Source organism: Loxodonta africana, chromosome 9 (assembly GCF_030014295.1).
Source record: "Loxodonta africana isolate mLoxAfr1 chromosome 9, mLoxAfr1.hap2, whole genome shotgun sequence".
Taxonomy (NCBI): domain Eukaryota; kingdom Metazoa; phylum Chordata; class Mammalia; order Proboscidea; family Elephantidae; genus Loxodonta; species Loxodonta africana.
The window spans coordinates 65,658,054-65,678,295 of NC_087350.1; the positions used below are offsets into that span (position 1 = coordinate 65,658,054).

General features: G+C 36.9%; 1 protein-coding gene across 1 annotated transcript in view; it reads left to right on the forward strand.

The window, feature by feature from the left end:
- Window positions 1-20,242, forward strand: part of SHOC1 (shortage in chiasmata 1) — an 83,100-nt gene that overhangs the window by 33,048 nt on the left and 29,810 nt on the right. Inside the window, 7 exon segments of the mRNA XM_003407806.3 lie at window positions 1,694-1,798; window positions 3,232-3,408; window positions 11,710-11,814; window positions 15,627-15,805; window positions 16,873-16,945; window positions 18,011-18,080; window positions 19,128-19,306. Of these exon segments, the coding sequence (XP_003407854.2) occupies window positions 1,694-1,798; window positions 3,232-3,408; window positions 11,710-11,814; window positions 15,627-15,805; window positions 16,873-16,945; window positions 18,011-18,080; window positions 19,128-19,306 (888 nt within the window).

The following is a 20,242-nucleotide window of genomic DNA, read 5'->3' on the forward strand; positions in this document are numbered from 1 at the left end:
TATTATTTTCAGATCTGTTAGTATTTTCAGATTTTTTCATATTTAGGGTAACAAAAGAAAACCACTCCAAAAATTAACACTGACATCCTTTTCTGGTTGCCATACTTGCAAGAATGGTTTGTGATAGGGTATATTGGCAAAAGAAACTGAGGGAAAGTAGCAAAGAAGGAAAAAAAGGATAAAAGTAACATTTCCCTGTGAAAAGTAGCCATTTATTTACTAAACAATTAAAGGAGTGTTAACATTAGAGGAGAATGCTTCTGTTCTCCTGGTGTTTCCTCAATTAGTATTACATTCCTAACCTCTTTCTCCCTTTATGCATCCTCCTCAGAGAAGGTAGAATGAATTATCTGAATGGTAAATTTGGAAAGAAAAAATTTGGCATAAGCTTATGGAATGAGCTGCCCACAAAGAACAAGCATTCTCCCTGCTTCTCTCTGTCAGGGATCTCTCCTGAGTAGGCCCACCACCACCACCATGGGGAATCCTGTCCTACTCCAGCATAGCCTGTGAATGGGTGGGTAAATCTGCCCAATTATGGTGTTTATTTAGCAAGCTCATTTGACTCTCAAAGTAAGCTCCATTCTCCGACTTAGGCTTTATTAGTAATAGAAGTAATTTTTTTGTACGTATTTTACTTGTCTTACTCTACAGCTGACTCAGGGACAGAAAAGAATGTTACAACTTATTAGCCCCCTCAAAAAACACAATAATTATATTATTTGATCATAGCTACTCCAGTTATAGTTAAAGTTTTATTTGGAAATAATAACATAAACTAGTTTAGGATATTTTACTCTATTTTTATATTTTTCACTGTGCATTTAAAGCTCATATATTAAAATGTTTTAAGATAATAATGTTTCTAAAATTATCTCTTAATTTCATTATTAAAGGATGATATTACTGTCTAGTTAATGTAACTGGAAATATATATATGTAAATATATATATATATTTGAATTTGCCACAATACCTAGGAAAGAAGGAAGAAAATTAACATTTATTGACTATTCTGTGCCAGGTACTTCATTATATATTAGAGATAAATATGATACTATGTCTCATGTTGAGAAGCTTACAGTCCAGTGGAGTAGTCTAGACTTACAGACAGATCATTTCAGTACAATGTGGTAAGTGCCGGGAGAAAGGTATGCACTGAGTGCTGAAGAAACAAAAAAGAGGGGCACTTTGCTGGCCGAAAGAAGGTGCCTGAGAGCTAAAGGGAGAGCAGTAAGAATTGGCCTACCTAAAAAAGGATGGAGACAGGGAGGGCTTGGGGCAGAGGAGACAATTCCTAGCAGAAGAAAGGGTATGTGGAAAGTCAGAGAGAAATGAAGTATAGTAGTATGTGCCTTTTATATATCAAGAACTGTACTTGGCATTTAATCCTTAGAGCAATATTCAAGGTAGGTATATTTATTCAGATTTTATGTATGAGGAAACAGGATAGTGTAAGAACCGAGATTGAAACACTGGTCTGATGCCGAAGTTTTTTCCGTTGTACCATTTCGCTTACTACCCAGCACAGTGTTAGGTCTATTGAAACTGAGTGGTTGTTCAATTTAATACTGATTCATTTCAAAGAAGAACTTTAGCAATTGTGATCATATTTTTGATGAAAGCAGTTGAGTAAAGCAACATTAAGTTTCTCCTGAACAGTCTACCTTAATATTTTTTATTAGAATTTCAAGATAAAGAGGAACATTCTTTGACTCCTCAAGAAGAAAGTGCTACTGCCCTAGAGAAAATAAATCAGAAAAGAGGAGCAGATAATGTAATTGAAATTCAAGCATCAGGTATGTTATATGCTTTTAAAATGCATTCAGATTTACTCAATTTGAAAGCCCTTTCCTCTGTATCTAGGACATACCTGATTTTCCATATAATTTTCTTCCCTTATTTCAGATGTGTCTGCTCAAAGTTGCCTTCATTTCTTCATTCTCTCCTATTTTCAAGTGATTTCCAAACCAGGAATGGCCTATTCACTGCCTTTGCTCCTTCCCATCTCCCTACCCCAGTCTATTAGGTATCCTTCCTTTATTTAAACTGCAGCTGCTTCCCTAGAATTATCACAGAAGAACTAACTGTAACTTCTCAGACTCTTCTGCCCAGTCTGGAAAATGAACTACTAGTGATTGCTGTCTTTATTCTTTTACCCTCAGTCAGGGAGATGTAAATAAGTTGCTATGGATTAAAATTTTGTACTGCTGTAAAGAATATTCTCTGACTCCTAAAGAATAGCTTGCTTGAGAACATCATGCTCATTATTAAAATCAATGAGGAAATATGACCCCAGTTCTCAAATACCTTTTCCTTCTTTTGGTTCAAGTTTATTTATAGTCTCTAGATGGCTATGCAAGGAGCGCTGGTAGTACAGTGGTTAGCACTTGACTGCTAACTGTAAGGTCAGTGGTTCGAACCCACCAGCTACTCAGAGGGAGAAAGACGTGGCAGTCTGCTTCCATAAAGATTACAGCCTTGGAAACTCTATCTGTTCTATAATGTCGTTATGAGTTGGAATCAACTTGACGGCAAAGGATTTAGATGGCCTTTCAATAATGATATTCTAGTGAAAACAATGATTGTGAGGATGGTGCAGGACTGGGCAATGTTTCGTTCTGTTATACACAGGGCTGCTATGAGTTGGAACCAACCTGATGGCACCTAAAAACAGCAGTGAAAGCTAGAAGCAATTTGTCACTGTTACAACGTTGTTTGGCTTAAGATTTTAAGCTAATAATGGAGCAAAAAGAAAAAACAATGTGATTCTCTTTACGTGGCTCTTCATACCTGTCATGTTGAATTAGTTACTGAATTAGTTTCTCATAAACAAGATACCCATGAAATTGTACTAATTCTATTTTTTGTTTTGTTTTAACTAGTCTAACCAAAAAAACTCCATTGCTGTCAAGTCAGTTCTGACTCATAGCAACGCTAAAGGACAGGGTAGAACTGCCCCATAGTTTCCAAGGAGCACCTGGTGGATTCAAACTGCCAACCTTTTGGTAGCAGCCATAGCACTTAACCACTATGCCACCAGGGTTTCCTTTACTAGTCTAGTTAGAATAAATATCCTAAAATAAGTCTGTATGCAACCTCATGATTTTAACTCAGAAAAAATTTTGGTTAGAAGTTCAGGTTTTCGTGAAGTAACATACTTTAATTGGTTTCCAGAAAATGAGCATACCATCTTTATAAAAGCACTAATTTTAATGCTTTTATTTTATAGATAGCCAGCGCCAAGCATACTGTTTCCTAGAAGCAGCAGCTACTCCTATCTTGAAAAAGCTTGTATGCCTCTGTACTCTCCCTGCCGCTACTTGGAAATTTGCCACTATTATCTTTGACCAATCAAGGTTTCTCTTAAAGGAACAAGAAAAAGTAATAAATGATACTATTCACCAAGGTAAGTGGAAATAAAAATCACATTATTTAAAAGAGAGTCTAAATTTATGGATTATTGTAGTGAATTAAAAATTATTGAGTACAGAAGATACAAAAATTACAGTCATAGATGAAGGCACAATTTTAAGTCAGTGTATTATCATACAATACTAAACCAATACTAGAGGCAGAGGTGTAACTACAGTATGGTAGGTATTGTTCTGGCCCCGGGCTTGTGGCGCCAATGAGCAATTTCTACTAATCTGGTACAGCCAGTGGTGTATTATGGAAAATGGCGCCTATGGCAAGCACTGAAATTGTACCCCTGTCCAAACATCTGACACCCCTCTTTAGATAACTTGCCTATAATATCAGCTCAAAAATACAAGTCAAGCTTGTTAGTCTCTTAACACATTACTGTGTTTGAGAAAGGATGTTGGGTTGTACCAGGTTAATAGAAACTGCTCAGTGGTGCCACACGCCCAGGGCCGGTGCAATACCCTAGATATGCCACTGCCTAGAGGATCAACTAAGTAAGGAAAAAGAGGTGTGAAATATCACCTGGTATTGCATCTTATTGAGACTCCTAATTGACATATATCACTTGACAGGGTCCTGTTGCAGAAACAAAATTAACCCTATTATTGTTAGCATGGGAACCACCCAATCCCCTTTAAAACAAACGGAGGGAGACAAAAAATAGATTCATTTAAGTCACTCCTGGACTTTTTACTTCCAGCCAAGATAGAGTAACAGGAACTGAATTTACCCTCCAGCCTGAAATAACTAACTAACCAAACAAAAAACAGACAAACCACGTAAAACCAGATTTTAAGACTCCAGACATCAGACAATGAAAGACAGTGACTATTGAGAGATCCAGAACTAATGAGATGATCCCTAACATTTGAGAGAGCTGCTAGGCCTGGTACAGGGAGAGGACCTAAGGCAGAGCCCAGTAGACTCTGTGAGTTAAAACATACTGAGAGTCTGAGGAGGCCAAGGCAGCTAGAGTTCACAGGATAGAATATTAGAGAGGAGAAAACTTCACAGAGAGAGAATCTTGGAGATCTGCAGGGCATCTTCCTCACGCAGTCAGGAGAGTACTCATTAGAGCATGTATGTGAGGCAACTACCTGAGCTTACAGAAACAAACCATCTGAAAGGATTAGAGGGAACAGTACTCTGTATGCACATGGGATTACTTTGTATGTTCCAGGTTCCGATTATTAATGGATGTTTGCAGCCGTTTCTTCTCATTTTGAGTCCTGCCCCATCAGCAAATGAAGGTCCCGAAAGCTTTACTCCATCCAAGTCATTGAGGTCGACTCTACTTTGAGGAGGCAGCTCTTCCCCAGTCATCTTTTGAGTGCCTTCCAACCTGGGGGGCTCGTCTTCCAGCACTATGTCAGACAATGTTCCGCTGCTATTCATAAGGTTTTCACTGTCTAATGCTTTTCAGAAGTAGACTGGTGGGTCGTTCTTCCTAGTCTGTGTTAGTCATTGCTAATCGGAACCTGGAATGTGTGAAGTAGGAATCTAGGAAAATTGGAAATCATCAAAAATGAAATGGAACGCATAAACATCAATATCCTAGGCATTAGTGAGATGAAGTGGACTGGTATTGGCCATTTTGAATCAATCATATAGTCTACTATGCTGGGAATGACAACTCAAAGAGGAACGGTGTTGCATTCGTCGTCAAAAAGAACGTTTCAAGATCTATCCTGAAGTACAACGCTGTCAGTGATAATATCCATACGCCTACAAGGAAGACCAGTTAATACGACTGTTATTCAAATTTACGCACCAACCACTAGGGCCAAAGATGAAGAAATAGAAGATTTTTATCAGCTGCTGCAGTCTGAAGTTGATAAAACATGCAATCAAGATGCATTGATAATTACTGGCGATTGGAATGGGAAAGTTGGATTTAAAGAAGAAGGATCAGTAGTTGGAAAATATGGCCTTGGTGATAGAAACAGTGCCAGAGATCGAATGATAGAATTTTGCAAGACCAATGACTTCTTCATTGCAAATACCTTTCACCAACATAAACAGTGACTATACACATGGACCTTGCCAGATGGAACACACAGAAATCAAATTGACTACATCTGTGGAAAGAGACAATGGAAAAGCTCAGTATCATCAGTCAGAACAAGGCCAGGGACCGACTGTGGAACAGACCATCCATTGCTCATATGCAAGTTCAAGCTGAAACTGAAGAAAATCAGAGTAAGTCCACGAGAGCCAAAATATGACCTTCGGTATATCCCACCTGAATTTAGAGACCATCTCAAGAATAGATTTGATGAATTGAACGCTAGTGACCGCAGACCAGATGAGTTGTGGAATGACATCAAGGACATCATCCATGAAGAAAGCAAGAGGTCACTGAAAAGACAGGAAGGAAAGAAGAGACCAAGTTGGATGTCAGAGGAGACTCTGAAACTTGCTCTTGAACGTCGAGCAGCTAAAGCAAAAGGAAGAACTGATGAAGTCAAAGAACTGAACAGAAGATTTCAAAGGGCCTCTTGAGAAGACGAAGTATTATAATGACATGTGCAAAGAGCTGGAGATGGAAAACCAAAAGGGAAGAACACGCTCGGCGTTTCTCAAGCTGAAGGAACTGAAGAAAAAATTCAAGCCTCGAGTTGCAATAGTGAAGGATTCCATGGGGAAAATATTAAATGATGCAGGAAGCATCAAAAGAAGATGGAAGGTCTAAGTCAATTGGCATAATAAAATCTATTAAGAAAACATTCTGCATCCCACTTTGAAGAGTGGTGTCTGGGGTCTTAAACGCTAGCAAGCAGCCATCTAAGATGCATCAGTTGGTCTCGACCCACCTGGATCAAAGGAGAATGAAGAACATCAAAGACAGAAGGTAATTATGTGCCCAAGAGACAGAAAGGGCCACGTGAACCAATGACTACATCATCCTGAGACCAGAAGAACTAGATAGTGCCTCGCTACAACCAATGACTGCCCTGACAGGGAACACAACAGAGAACCCATGAGGGAGCAGGAGAGCAGTGGGATGCAGACCCCAGATTCTCATAAGACCAGACTTGATGGTCTGACTGAGACTAGCAGGACCCTGGTGGTCATGGCCCGCAGACCTTCTCTTGGCCCAGGACAGGAACCATTCCCGAAGCCAACTCTTCAGACATGGATTGGACTGGACAATGGGTTGGAGAGGGATGCTGGTAAGGAGTGAGCTTCTTGGATCAGGTGGACACTTGAGACTATGTTGGCATCTCCTGCTTGGAGGGGAGATGAGAGGGTGGAGGGGGTTAGAAGCTGACAAAACGGACACAAAAAGAGAGAGTAGAGGGAGAGAGCGGGCTGTCTCATTAGGGGGAGAGTAATTGGGAGTGTGTGGCAGGGTGTATATGGGTTTTTGTGTAAGAGGCTGACTTGATTTGTAAACTTTCACTTAAAGCACAATAAAAATTATTTAAAAAAAAAAAAAAGAAGAAGAAGATGGGAGGAATACAGAGTCATTATACCGAAAAGAATTAGTCGATATTCAACCATTTCAAGAGGTGGCTTGTGATCAGGAATCGATGGTACTGAAGGAAGAAGTCCAAGCTGTTCTGAAGGCATTGGCGAAAAACAAGGCTCCAGGAATTCATGGAATATCAGTTGAGATGTTTCAACAAACAGATGCAGTGCTGGAGGTGCTCACTCGTCTATGCCAAGAAATATGAAAGACAGCTTCCTGGCCAACTGATTGGAAGAGATCCATATTTATGCCTATTCCAAGAAAGGTGATCCAACCAAATGTGGAAATTATAGAACAATATCATTAATACCGCACGCAAGCAAAATTTTGCTGAAGATCATTCAAAAACAGCTGCAGCAGTATATCAATAGGGAACTGCCAGAAATTCAGGCTGGTTTCAGAAGAGGATGTGGAACCAGGGATATCATTGCTGATGTCAGATGGATCCTGGCTGAAAGCAGAGAATACCAGAAGGATGTTTACCTGTGTTTTATTGACTATGCAAAGGCATTCGACTGTGTGGATCATAACAAACTATGGATAACACTGTGAAGAATGAGAATTCCAGAACACTTAATTGTGCTCATGAGGAACCTTTACATAGATCAAGAGGCAGTTGTTTGGACAGAACAAGGGGACACTGATTGGTTTAAAGTGAGGAAAGGTGTGCGTCAGGGTTGTATTCTTTATCCATACCTATTTAATCTGTATGCTGAACAAATAATATGAGAAGCTGGACGCTATGAAGAAGAACGGGGCATCAAGATTGGAGCAAGACTCATTAACAACCTGCATTATGCAGATGACACAACCTTGCTTGCTGAAAGTGAAGAGGACTTGAAGCACTTACTAAAAAAAAATGAAGATCAAAGACCACAGCCTTCAGTATGGATTACACCTCAATATAAAACAAAAATCCTCACAACTGGACCAATGAGCAACATCATGATAAACAGAGAAAAGATTGAAGTTGTCAAGGATTTCATTTTACTTGGATCCACAATCAACAGCCATGGAAGCAGCAGTCACGAAATCAAAAGACGCATTGCATTGGGTAAATCTGCTGCAAAGGACCTCTTTAAGGTGTTGAAGAGCAAAGATGTCACCTTGAAGACTATGGTGCGCCTGACCCAAGCCATGGTATTTTCAATCCCGTCATATGCATGTGAAAGCTGGACAATGAATAAGGAAGACCGAAGAAGAGTTGATGCCTTTGAATTGTGGTCTTGGCGAAGAATATTGAATATACCGTGGACTGCCAAAAGAACGAACAAGTCTGTCTCAGAAGTAAAGCCAGAATGCTCCTTAGAGGCGAGGATGGCGAGACTGTGTCTTACATACTTTGGACATGTTGTCAGGAGGGATCAGTCCCTGGAGAAGGACGTCATGCTTGGCAGAGTACAGGGTCAGTGGAAAAGAGGAAGACCCGCAACAAGGTGGACTGACACAATGGCTGCAACAGTGAGCTCAAGCCTAACAACGATTGTAAGGATGGCGCAGGACCAGGCAGTGTTTCGTTCTGTTGTGCGTAGGGTCGCTATGAGTTGGAACCGACTCGACGGCACCTAACAACAAGAACAACATTTATATGGGACAGGGAATGATGCCTGTTCACGCCAACTAGACTAAAAATATGTATAATCCATGGGGCATTAGGTAGAGTACTTAGCCCTAGAATTAGCACTGCTCTGGACCTACCTAAGAAATCACAAAAGCAAGACACAAAGGGTCAAACTGTTTCCAAGGAAATTAACTGCATCTGAGAACAAAGCTCAAGAAGATTTATAGGAATACAAAAATATCCAGCACCCAAAACCCAAAAAAAAAAACCAAAAAAACCCCAAACCCATTGCTGTTGAGTTGATTCTGACTCATAGTGACCCTATAGGACAGAGTAGATCTGCCCCACAGGGTTTCCAGGGAGCAGGTGGTGGGTTCGAACTGCTGACCTTTTGGTTAGCAGCCAAGCTGTTAACCACTGTGCCACCAGGACTCCATCCAGCATCCAGCAGAGTAAAATTCATAATCCAATCAAATATTACCAATCAAAGATTACCAGCCATACAAAGCTTGATAATCTGGCAGCCAATCAAAGATTATGAGGCATACAAAGAACCAAGAAAACACACTCATAATGAAAATAATCAAAATAAACCCAGGACTGATACAGATGCTAGAATTATCAGGAAAAAACACTAAAACAGTTATTATACCGTATCGCATATTTGCAAAAAAATTAGAGACGTAAAAAAGATCCAAATCAAATTTCTAGAGTCTAAACCTCAATGTCTAAGATGAAAAACACACTGGATGAAATTAATGAGAGATTACATACTACAGAAGAAAAGATTAGTGAACTTGAAGGCATAACAATAGAAACTATCTAAAAACACAGGTAGATAAAAGAAACCCTTGACAGCTTCAGTCAAGAAATCTAAGGGTGTATTGCACTGGGCAAATCTGCTGCAAAAGACCTCCTTAAAATGTTAAAAAGCAAAGATGTCAGTTTGATGACTAAGGTGTGCCTGACCCAAGCCATGGTCTTTTCAATTGCCTCGTGTGTGTGAAAGCTGGACAATAAAAAAGGAAGATCAAAGGAGAATTAACAAATTTAAATTGTGGTGCTAGTGAAGAATATTGAATATACCGTGGACTGCCAGAAGAATGAACAAATCTGTCTCAGATGAAGTACAGCCAGAATGCTCCTTAGAAGTGAGCATGGTGAGACTTTGTCTTGCTTACTTTGGACACATCACCAGGTGTCATGGATTGAATTATGTCCCCCCAAAAATATGTGTATCAACTTGGTTAGGCCATGATTTCCAGTATTGTGTTTGGTTGTCCTCCATTTTGTGATTTTATGTTAAGGGGATTAGGGTGGGATCGCAACACCCTTACTGAGGTCACATCCCTGATCCTATGTAAAGGGAGTTTTCCTGGGGTGTGGCCTGCACCACCTTTTCTCTCTCAAGAGAAAAAAGGAAAGGGAAGCTAGCAGAGAGGGGGGACCTTATACCACGAAGAAAGCAGTGCCAGGGGCACAGTGCATCCTTTGGACCCAGGGTCCCTGCACAGAGAACTTCTAATCTGGGGGAAGATTGATGAGAAGGCCGACAGAGAGAGAAAGCCTTCCCTTGGAGCTAACACCCTGGATTTGGACTTTTAGCCTATTTAACTGTGAAGAAATAAATTTCTCTTTGTTAAAGCCATCCACTTGTATTTCTGTTATAGCAGCACTAGATGACTAAGACACCAGGAAAGACCAATCGCTAAAAAAGGACATTATGTTTGGTAAAGTGGAGGATCAGTGAAAACGAGAGAAATGCTCCGTGAGATGGATTGCCATGATGGCTGCAACAATGGGCTCAAAACTCTCAAAGATTGTGAGGATGGCTTAGCACTGGGCAATGTTTCCTTCTGTTACACATAAGGTTGCCATGAGTCAGAGCTGACTCAAAGGCAACTAACAGTAACAACATCTCTGAAGTATAATGGGGGATAAGAAATGAACATGGTTTTAGGTATCCAGTTGGAACAATACTGTCTTAATCCTGAGCAAGTTATATACTTTCTATACTTGACATACTTTCATTGGTCCCAGAGTTGGGGTAAGGCTAAACCTACAAGTAAGGATTAAGTAAACCTACATTTAAAAACCCCAAAAAGTCAGACAGCTCACTTCCCACAACTGGCTTCCTATTCAGTACTCTATTTTTCAAACACTTTTATATACCAGTTCCCTAAATCTGGCATTTCTGGCCTATTCTCATCCTGTCCAGGTCATGACTGACTTGTTCCCATAGCCCTTCCAAGGGCTGGATATACTACCCATGATTGATTCTCCTGGTGCCTCTGATTCCAAATGCCTGCTACACATTTGTCTTGATCTTCATTGATTAAATCAGCAATTTTCAAACCTTTTAACACAGCTGTTTGTTCAAATAAATATTTAATTGGATCCCAATTTATAAAACAAAAGTGGAGCTACTCTGATTAAATGGAGGCAGTGGGCCTAGAGCCCTATCTCATTTTTATGTCCAGTAAGATTAAATCTGTCATTTTCAAAAAGCTCTGGAACTACATAGAACACACTAATTAGGCAATTTGCCTGTCCCTGTGAATACATCTCCTGTTTGAGACATATCATTGGACAAATATTCCCAGGTGTCTTTTTCCATTTCAAGGTATTGCTTTATGTTATGATTGTCCACCTTTATTTTACCCAGTTGGCAAGTTATACATTTAATTTTCTGTTTCATAACTGAGAATCATTGAACGTTTTTTCCACCAAGAGTAGAAATAATTGGATATTCTTTGTAAGTATTAAGGGCATAAGCTCCAAGGTTAGCTGTGTGGGTTTAAATGCCAGTTCCACCATTTATGTATTAATTGACCAGCAGTTACCTAACCTTGTTACGACTATTTCTCATCCACAAAATAAAAAATAATAAACTTGCCTGATAGGGTTGTTGTATGGATTTAATGAAATAGCTTATGTTCAGCCAGGCACATAAGTAAGCACTCGGTAATAAATGTTAGCTATTATTATGTTAACTATTATTATTTAGGAGCCCTGGTGGCATAGTGGTTAAGAGCTCAGCTGCTAACCAAAAGGTAGGCAGTTCAAATCCACCAGCCACTCCTTGGAAGCCCTATGGCGCAGTTTTACTCTTTCCTGTAGAGTCGCTGTGAGTTGGAACTCACTCGACACCTAACACCAAACAACAACAACATCATTGTTTAGCAGTATGATGCATTTTGTAAATTTCTAATATATACTGTATGTTTTTAAATATGCTTTTGCTTACTTAGGTACAAATGATGAAAGAGAAATGACGTTCAAGCACGCTGCTCTCTTACACCTTCTGGTAACAACTAGAGATGTCCTTTTAACGTGTAGCTTGGACACGGCATTGGGTTCGTGGAAAAATTTGTATCTCTGTTTTTTTATTTGTTTGTTTGTTTCCCTCCTGAAATATTTCATCTAAAATAAGTTTTATTTTTCTGAAAAAGGTGCACCTTATAAGAAATTAGTAACCTACTAAACATTATATACATTTGACATAATTATAATGGGATATATATTTTGTTCTTATTATATGCATAAAAATTGTCTTTAACAACTATCGTCACCTGGAAAAAGAGGTTTTATCTCTAATATAGGCCTAAATTACAGTGTCCTAATGGCCTTAAGCAGATTTGTTTGTGTAATCATTATTATATACTACTTTTATACGTTAATCTTATTTATTTGTTGTTATAAAATGTATATATAATGCAACATTTGTCAATTCAACATTTTTCCGGTGTTCAACGTAGTGGTATCAATTACATTAATCATGTTGTGCAGCCATCACCCATGATCGTGCCAAATTACTCATTGCTTCCTAAACAGTGACTCCCGCTTTCTTCATCCCTCCCTCCCCTGGTAACCACTGATAAACTTTGGTTTCTATACATTATGCACTACTTTTAAATGTAAGATCTGACATTTTGGCACATACATTTTGGGGGCTTGTTGAATATTTGTGGCTATGAATCTTTGCTAGATAAAATATAATTAAATTATAAGCAGTAGGATCTTTTGGAATTTCTTTTTTGTTGTGTGGGTAAATTAGAATATGAATTACTTGAGTAATAAAAAAGCCAACTATTTTGAACATATTGGAAGTTTGGAACACTTCGGACTTTTTTTTAAACTATCAAAATCATTTAAATATTTATCTTACTATATTATTGCATTAGGCCCCTAATTGCAGGATTATCTAGACTGGTCATGATATTCTTACAGGATTATGTTTTATAAGTTAGAATTTCCAGAACCTATTTCACACATGGAAACCCTGGTGCCATAGTGGTTAAGTACTATGGCTGCTTACCAAGAGGTCGGTGGCTTGCTCAAATCTGCCAGACATTCCTTGGAAACTCTACAGGGCAGTTCTACTCTGTCCTACAGGGTCTCTGTGAGTCGGAATCAACTCGATGGCAGTGGGTTTGGTTTGGTTTTTTCTTTATTTCATATAAAGTAAAAAGAAATTTTCTCTGATCTGTAACCCAGATATTTGTTTGGAGCCAGGTATTATAACTAAGTTACAGCTACCTTTGGAAAGCCCAGTATGGTGGTTTTCTGTTCTTCTCCAATTAAACCACTTGGGTGTTGATGCTGGACAAGGTTATATTTCTCCATCCCTAGACAAGTAAGGATTGGGACTATAGCCCTAGTTTATACTACCTGGAAGTAGTATAAAGGTGTAGTGTCATATGACCTTCTATTTAGTTGCCTGTCTTCATTATACTTCTCAGCTTTCATAAAAGATTATCAGTCCTCCCAACATCTGAGCTCACTGTTTAAGCATAATGTTAAGGTAGCATATCACAATATAGACTATCTGAGCTCCTAGTGCTGTAGAGAGAATACAGATATGACTCACTGCTGCTCAAATCTTATCAGAGCCTTGGATTAGAGAAATAATATTTATGGAGGATTGCTTGAAATATGTTCACCTTTAAACACTCTACAATTTACTGTAGAATTAAGTGAGACCATTGAGAACTATATACTTGGACTAAGTTGTTTTTGTTCCTCAAAGAAATACATTTACTAAATCATACTTTGACATTATTATCTAGCTACCTTGAAGAACACTATAAAAGTAAAACCCTTCATGTGAAATTAAGTCCTGAAACTCTAGGTAGCAAGCCATATGAATCACATAGCTGCCTTGGACATTTTTAGTGGAGAGCTTTCTCACTCCTCTAAACCAAAAACCAAACTCATTGCTGTCGAGTCAATTCTGAGTCATAGTGACCCTATAGGGCAGGGTAGAACTGCCCCATAGGGTTTCCAAGGCTGTAATCTTTACGGAAGTAGACTGGCACATCTCTCTCCCATAGAGTGGCCGGTGGGTTCAAATTGCTTACGTTTCAGTTAGCAAGCCGAGTACTTAACCCCGTGCCACCAGGGATCCCCTCACTCCTCTACACCTCTTGAAATCAAGGGGCAAATTAGGTTGTCCTCCCTTCCTTCTGTCTCTACAATAGTAGGGGAAGAAAGGTTTGTGGGGGTCTGGGTGCTTGCCCTGCTCCCACCCAAGTATCTGTATTTTCTCCTAACTTCCAGTTTGCTATGACCTCCTCAGTAGCAAGGTATAGAGTTTAAGGCGTAGCCCTTCACCCTGGGCTTTAATCCAGAAATAAATTCAGTATAGCGTAATAGGTGGTGTAGTAGAGATACACAGTAGTGGCACAAAGGATAGAGACTGTTACCCCTAAGCTGAATATTGAAAAAAAAAAAAAAAACAATAAGTAGGAGTCTGCCAAGTACAGGAAGTATAAAGGGCATTCTAGACAGAATTAAGAGCCTGGAGGAATGGCCCACTTGGGGGTGCTGCAAATAGTTCTGTGTGGCTACAGTGAAGAGTACAAGGTGGTAAGTAACACGATTTAAGCCTGGAGAAGTAAGCAAGAGCCAAATCATGAAAAAGCATTTTAAGCTACACACAAAAAAGTTTGGGTTTTATCCTGTAGATGACAAGAAGCCATTTAAACAATGATGCTGTTGGGTTATATTTGTCTTTTAGAAGGCTAAATCTGGTGGCAGTACAGAGCCATTGGGAAGTTTGGAGAATAAGAGGCAGAAACAACGTAAGACAATTACTAAACTGCCCATCAGTCTAATGGTACTAATATAAAATTAGAATTAATATGCACATTAAACATAAAGTATGTGAATTTGATGTTAAACATTTTTTATTATTTATTTTATTACCCAAATATTTATTGAACATATGATCTACATAAGTTACTATACCAGGTGCTCTACTGAAGTAATTCACACAACTCAGTGTACAGTGGAGTCAGCTGGAAAGCTTTTTAGGCATAGAAATTCCTGGGACACAATCTAGATTTACTGAATATGAGTCTTCAAAGATGGGTCTCAAAAATCTGTATGTTTAAAAATTTCCCGTAGTGAGTCTGAACTTAGGCACTGCTGTTTTAGCAGGTATACAGATTAATATGTATAAATATCATGGATCCAATCCTGAAAGTTTATAGACTAGTGAGGTTGATAAGTCACATATATAAATAACCAGAAACCAAGTACAAAGTATTACATTGGATAAAAGTTGTACAGATAAAATACCAAGAAAATTCCAATGAAGTGACATTTTAACAAGACTAGCATATAAGTATTGATCCTGGATTTAGAAAGAATGCAATAGCATTCAATGAGCAATGTTGTTGTTGCTGTGTGCCATAGAATCGATTCAGACTCATAGTAACCCTATAGGACAGAGTAGAACTTCCCCCATAGAGTTTCCAAGGCTATAATCTTTACAGTAGCAGACGGCCAGGTTTTTCTCCCGCGGAGCTGCTGGTGGATTCGAACCACCGACATTTTGTTTAGCAGCTGAGTGCTTAACCACTGTGCCACCAGGGCTCTTCAATAAGCCATAGGGGCAGGAAAAACTAGGATATATTCAGAGAATATATAGAATATATCCAGTCTATTGGTGTTAATGTAGCTTAAAAGAGACATTTGGTATATATTTTTCAGTTTTACTCAATTTTAAGGTTTTTGTTAGTTGATATATTTGATCAAAATCAAAAAAGGATTGAAGGAAAGTTTAACTTTCTTTATCTTGACTCATATTTCCTTTCAGTGTTTTGCCATGGAGTTTCCCAAAGGACAAGAAGGCATTTTTTCTTCATACTTTTGTTTTTAACAGGATATTTGTCAAATGCAAAAGAAGTCTACAAGAGCATTTTGGGCTCCTATTTGGATGACATTTGGAGACAGCTGGAGATTTTACATTTTACTAGAAAAAAAAATCCTGAAACCAACCACAAGATACAAGAATTGCAATGTCAGATTCTAAGTTGGATGCAAGTTCAACAGCAATTTAAGGTTAACTTTTAGAATAAAGCAGATAAAGTAATCAGTTTAAATAAGAATTAGATATAATATTTTTGCATTTAACTTTGAAAATGTGAAATAGTCTATACTCTTTGGCCCATTGACAGTTTTCTCCTTAAGTAGGTTAACAGAACAGAATCAGACCAACAGATAAGATGATTTGCATCTTACTCATATGTCTTGAATTAAAAAGTACTTTAATTTTGATTATACAGAGTTTTCTAAGGATTGGTTCTCCAGTTGTCAAAGATTTTGCCTGGTACTTCTAAGTCCATGAATGTATGTACAAGAATAGAACTACAACCATTTATTTTTAGATGTTGAGCCAGAATCTCATATGATTCTATTTTTTAAAAAAGCAGTTAATTTTGCCTTGGAATTTATTTACTCACCTTACCTCAAGTATATTAAGGTTGTGTTAATAAAGATTTAAGAGAAAATGCTTTTAAAAAATCTTTTTTTCAAGGAGAAAAGCACTTCAAATAGTTTATACTAAATCTGGATACAAATTTCTATGAACTTTTCTTCTCCACCCTCCCCTAGATCTTTATCTCCAACTTTATAGTTTCTTCGGTAACTTGCTTAAGTCATTAAAATAAATTAAATCATTGAGTAAGATGTTTAAAACCGAAACTGACTTGCTGTCCACCCCCTGCCAAAAAGAAAAAAAAAAAAAAAAAAAAACCGTAATGGTAGGTAGGAAAATAGAGCAGCAACTCATTGATTTTCTGAAAAAAAATTCAAACATGTCTGGGTTAAATTTAATAATACAGGCAGAGACAACTTATGTATTGATAGGATAACCTATATGAGAATACTTCAGGAATGCTAAGAACGCTACCCCAAAATATTTTATTCATGGATGCTTGATCTTACCAGAATTTATTCCTTTGTGTTTAAGTGTTGACATCTTTTCAAACACAAATACTTACTTTGTAATCTTGTTATTAATGGTTTCATGTAACCAGTTAAGTTTGTTATTTTGTCATTGTGGCTAAACTGTGGAAAAGAATAACCATTCAGATATGCATATGTACAAAATCCTTATTTTTGACTAGGTGCTGATTATAATAAGAATGGACTCAGATGGTGAAAAACATTTACTCATTAAAATGCTTAACAAAATAGAAGGTAGGAAGTTTTAAATATCAAATGTATTGATCTAACTAGTTTTTTTAAATAAGATATAATTCATATACCATAAAACTCATGCTTTAAAAGTATAGTGTTCAGTGGGATATAACCAGTTTTTAAATCAATCTGAACTATAAGTTTGCAATATAAATATACTATATATTTGTTATTATTAATAATTGAACACTTTTTATTGATTGCCTACTAGTTGCTAAGTAATTCTGGATACTTACAGCAACTCTGTGAATAGATTTTATTAAGTCAGTTACAAATAAAGAAACTAAACTTCATAAAGGTGACGTGGCATCCCAAAGCTTTTAGATAGTCAGTGAGGGTGTCAGGGTTTGAACCTGTCAAGTAAAGTAAACATGAAACTCTTCATTATTACATCACACCTTGTCAATTTTACAGTTTACAAAATATATTAATAGAATGTACAATTTATTTGAACTAGAATTAGCTATTCTTAAATTGATGTCTACCAAAATAAACTGTATTTGTGGATACAGACTTTTAAAAATGTATTATATTCTATTAAAAATAAGTAAAGTAAGAAATTTAAATTATAATTTAAAAATAGGAGTAAATCTAAACAGATAGTATCCAATAAGTCTTCCATTTCTTATACAAAAAAAAAAGCACTCCTACCACATAAAATTCAGTCTCTTGATATTTCATTATGTACTTAAATATTTGGCTGAAGAAAATAGTAAAATCCACCATGAATTTTAGCAAAATAAAATTATCTGCGTGGAATTGGTGAGTGTTTAAATTTTATTACTTTAAAATTAAGTTTCGATCCATTTCATTATTTCATATAATAAATTCAGAATTTCCATGTTCTTCATACACACACATACTCCAGGAATATTGCTTATGATAAGAACTTTGTGATATCCGAGACTTAGAAAGATATCTTTATCCAGCAAATTATATTTTAAGCAGTCTCCTCAAAGACCTTTAATTCATTTTTATGGAATTGAAGTATATGACACATCAAAAAAAGTGCATATGGGTAAGAACACTGAAGAAACTTTTTTGTATTATTCTTTTTTCCAACAGGTTTAACAGTGACAGTCCTATATTCAAATGAAAGAAAAGATTCCCTGGGATCTAAAGGTGTTTTAAATGGGTAAAAATGTATTTCTTCATTTATGAGGAACAAACACACCAATTCCACAGGAAAAGCAAAATTTCTCCTAGAATTTAAGTTTAATAAAATCTGAGATTAATCAATGTCTCTACCCTCTTCTTGAAAAATGCTTTATATAGAACATGTTAACTGAGCTCATTGCCTGTGTATTACATGTAATTGTTGTCCAGAATTTTAGTTTCATCTTGTTTTTGTATCCCCAAATTATCATTATTTATTATTGGTATAGGAAGTGCTTCTTTTACTTTTGTTTTTACCAGTTTCTTTGCTCAGCATTGTTTTTTCTTCTGGGTTCTCCATCTTCCTGAACTACATTCTTTAGAAATTCTTTCACTGAGGGTCTGCTAATGATGAACTTAGTTGTTGACTTATCTGAAAATATCTTTATTTTGTTTTATGTTATTTTTAATTTTTTTCTTATATTAGGATACAAATAATAAAAAGAGATGTAAACAAATAGTAGCCCATAAAAGCTAGACATAAATAATTTTAAAATTTTATAATGCCCTAGATAGAAAGCAGTAATGAAGAATTTTAATTACAGTAGGTGCTATATTGTATGAAAGTTGAAGATGAGAAAGCTAAACTTAAGATATTAAGTGTTCATCTTTGTTGTTGTTAAGTCACTTTTGAAGCCCACTGAGAAAAAAAAACCTCATTTCAGAGTTGTCAGATAATATTCTCTTATATAGATTCTCAAAGATTAAAACCTTACATTTATATGAAAATGAGATTTTTATTAATAGTACTCAGATAAGAAAATTAGGATCCCTTGCATTTGAGGGTTAAAATAGTCCACAGTTTTTTATATACTGACTAAAAAAAAAAAAAAAAAAGTATGATCATCAAAAAGAAAGATAAGAAGAGATAAACATAACTGGAGAGCAAATTAACAGAAAATATACCAGTGCCTTTCCAAGACGCCTAGATGAGAGAAGACTAAACTAGCCAGAAACAGCCATCATTTAGCCTTCAAGTAAATAACACAAATATAATTCCACTTTTTTGGCCTTCTTTTGTCTTCAGTACCTGTTCCTGTGTAGTTGTACACAATCAATATGTTGGAGCAGATTTCCCCTGGAATAGTTTCTCATTTGTGGTGGAATACAATTATGCAGAGAACTCCTGTTGGACAAGGCACTGTGAGAAGCTGAATATTCCTTACATGGCCTTTAAAACAATTCTTCCAGACACAGTTTTAAAGAGTAAGGCTATGAACCACATCCTTTTTTGCTCCATTAAAATGAAAAACTTTGTTTTCTGCTTGTTATCTATGAAAAGAAGATAAGCTATGGCATTAGAAGACTTGAGTCTAATCTTTAGCCGCACCTTGAACTGTGTGACCTTGGGGAAGTCCTTTAACTATGTCCTACCTAACTTTCCTCAGTTGTAAAGTGAGCTTTACTAATTATATTTGCTATCATCCCTTGATATAATTTCTAAGTTTTACTTGTAATAGCACAATTTTATTAGTTATATCAAATTATAATCTAATAATATTATGCACTAGTACTTTTGGTTTTCAGAAAAAAATTATGTTGACCGATTCAGAAAAATTTTAATATGCACCAAAAAATTATCCACAAATACTTAGAAAAGAGTCTAAAACCACCTCATATATCATTTGGTTTCTTTGTGTTTCTCAGAAGTGTTTCACATGACTAATGTTGTGAAATCTCAGGTTCATTAAACAAAAAGCCCATACGTCTTTAGTTCCAGTTCCTCTCTCCTTCAGTACTTTCCATAAGTTACGTTCTATCCATCTCAAGTTTGAATGGGAAGTCTGAATAGATTCGGAGCATTCCAACTCAATTCTAAAAATCAGTCACCATAATTATTTCTTTGAAATCTCTGATATGTAGAAATGAATGTTAAATTAATGAAAAAATGGGCCCAAGAAAGGATAAAAGATAAGTATTCTATAAATCAAAACCGAACCAAACCCATTGCCGTCAAGTTGATTCTGACTCATAGCGACCGTATAGGATAGGGTAGAACTGCCCCATAGGGTTTCCAAGCAACACCTGGTGGATTTGAACTGCTGACCTTTTGGTTAGCAGCCGAAGTCTTAACCATTATGCCACCTAGGTTTCCAAGTATTCTATAGTTATAGTTTTATAGCTTAACTAGAACAAATGTCT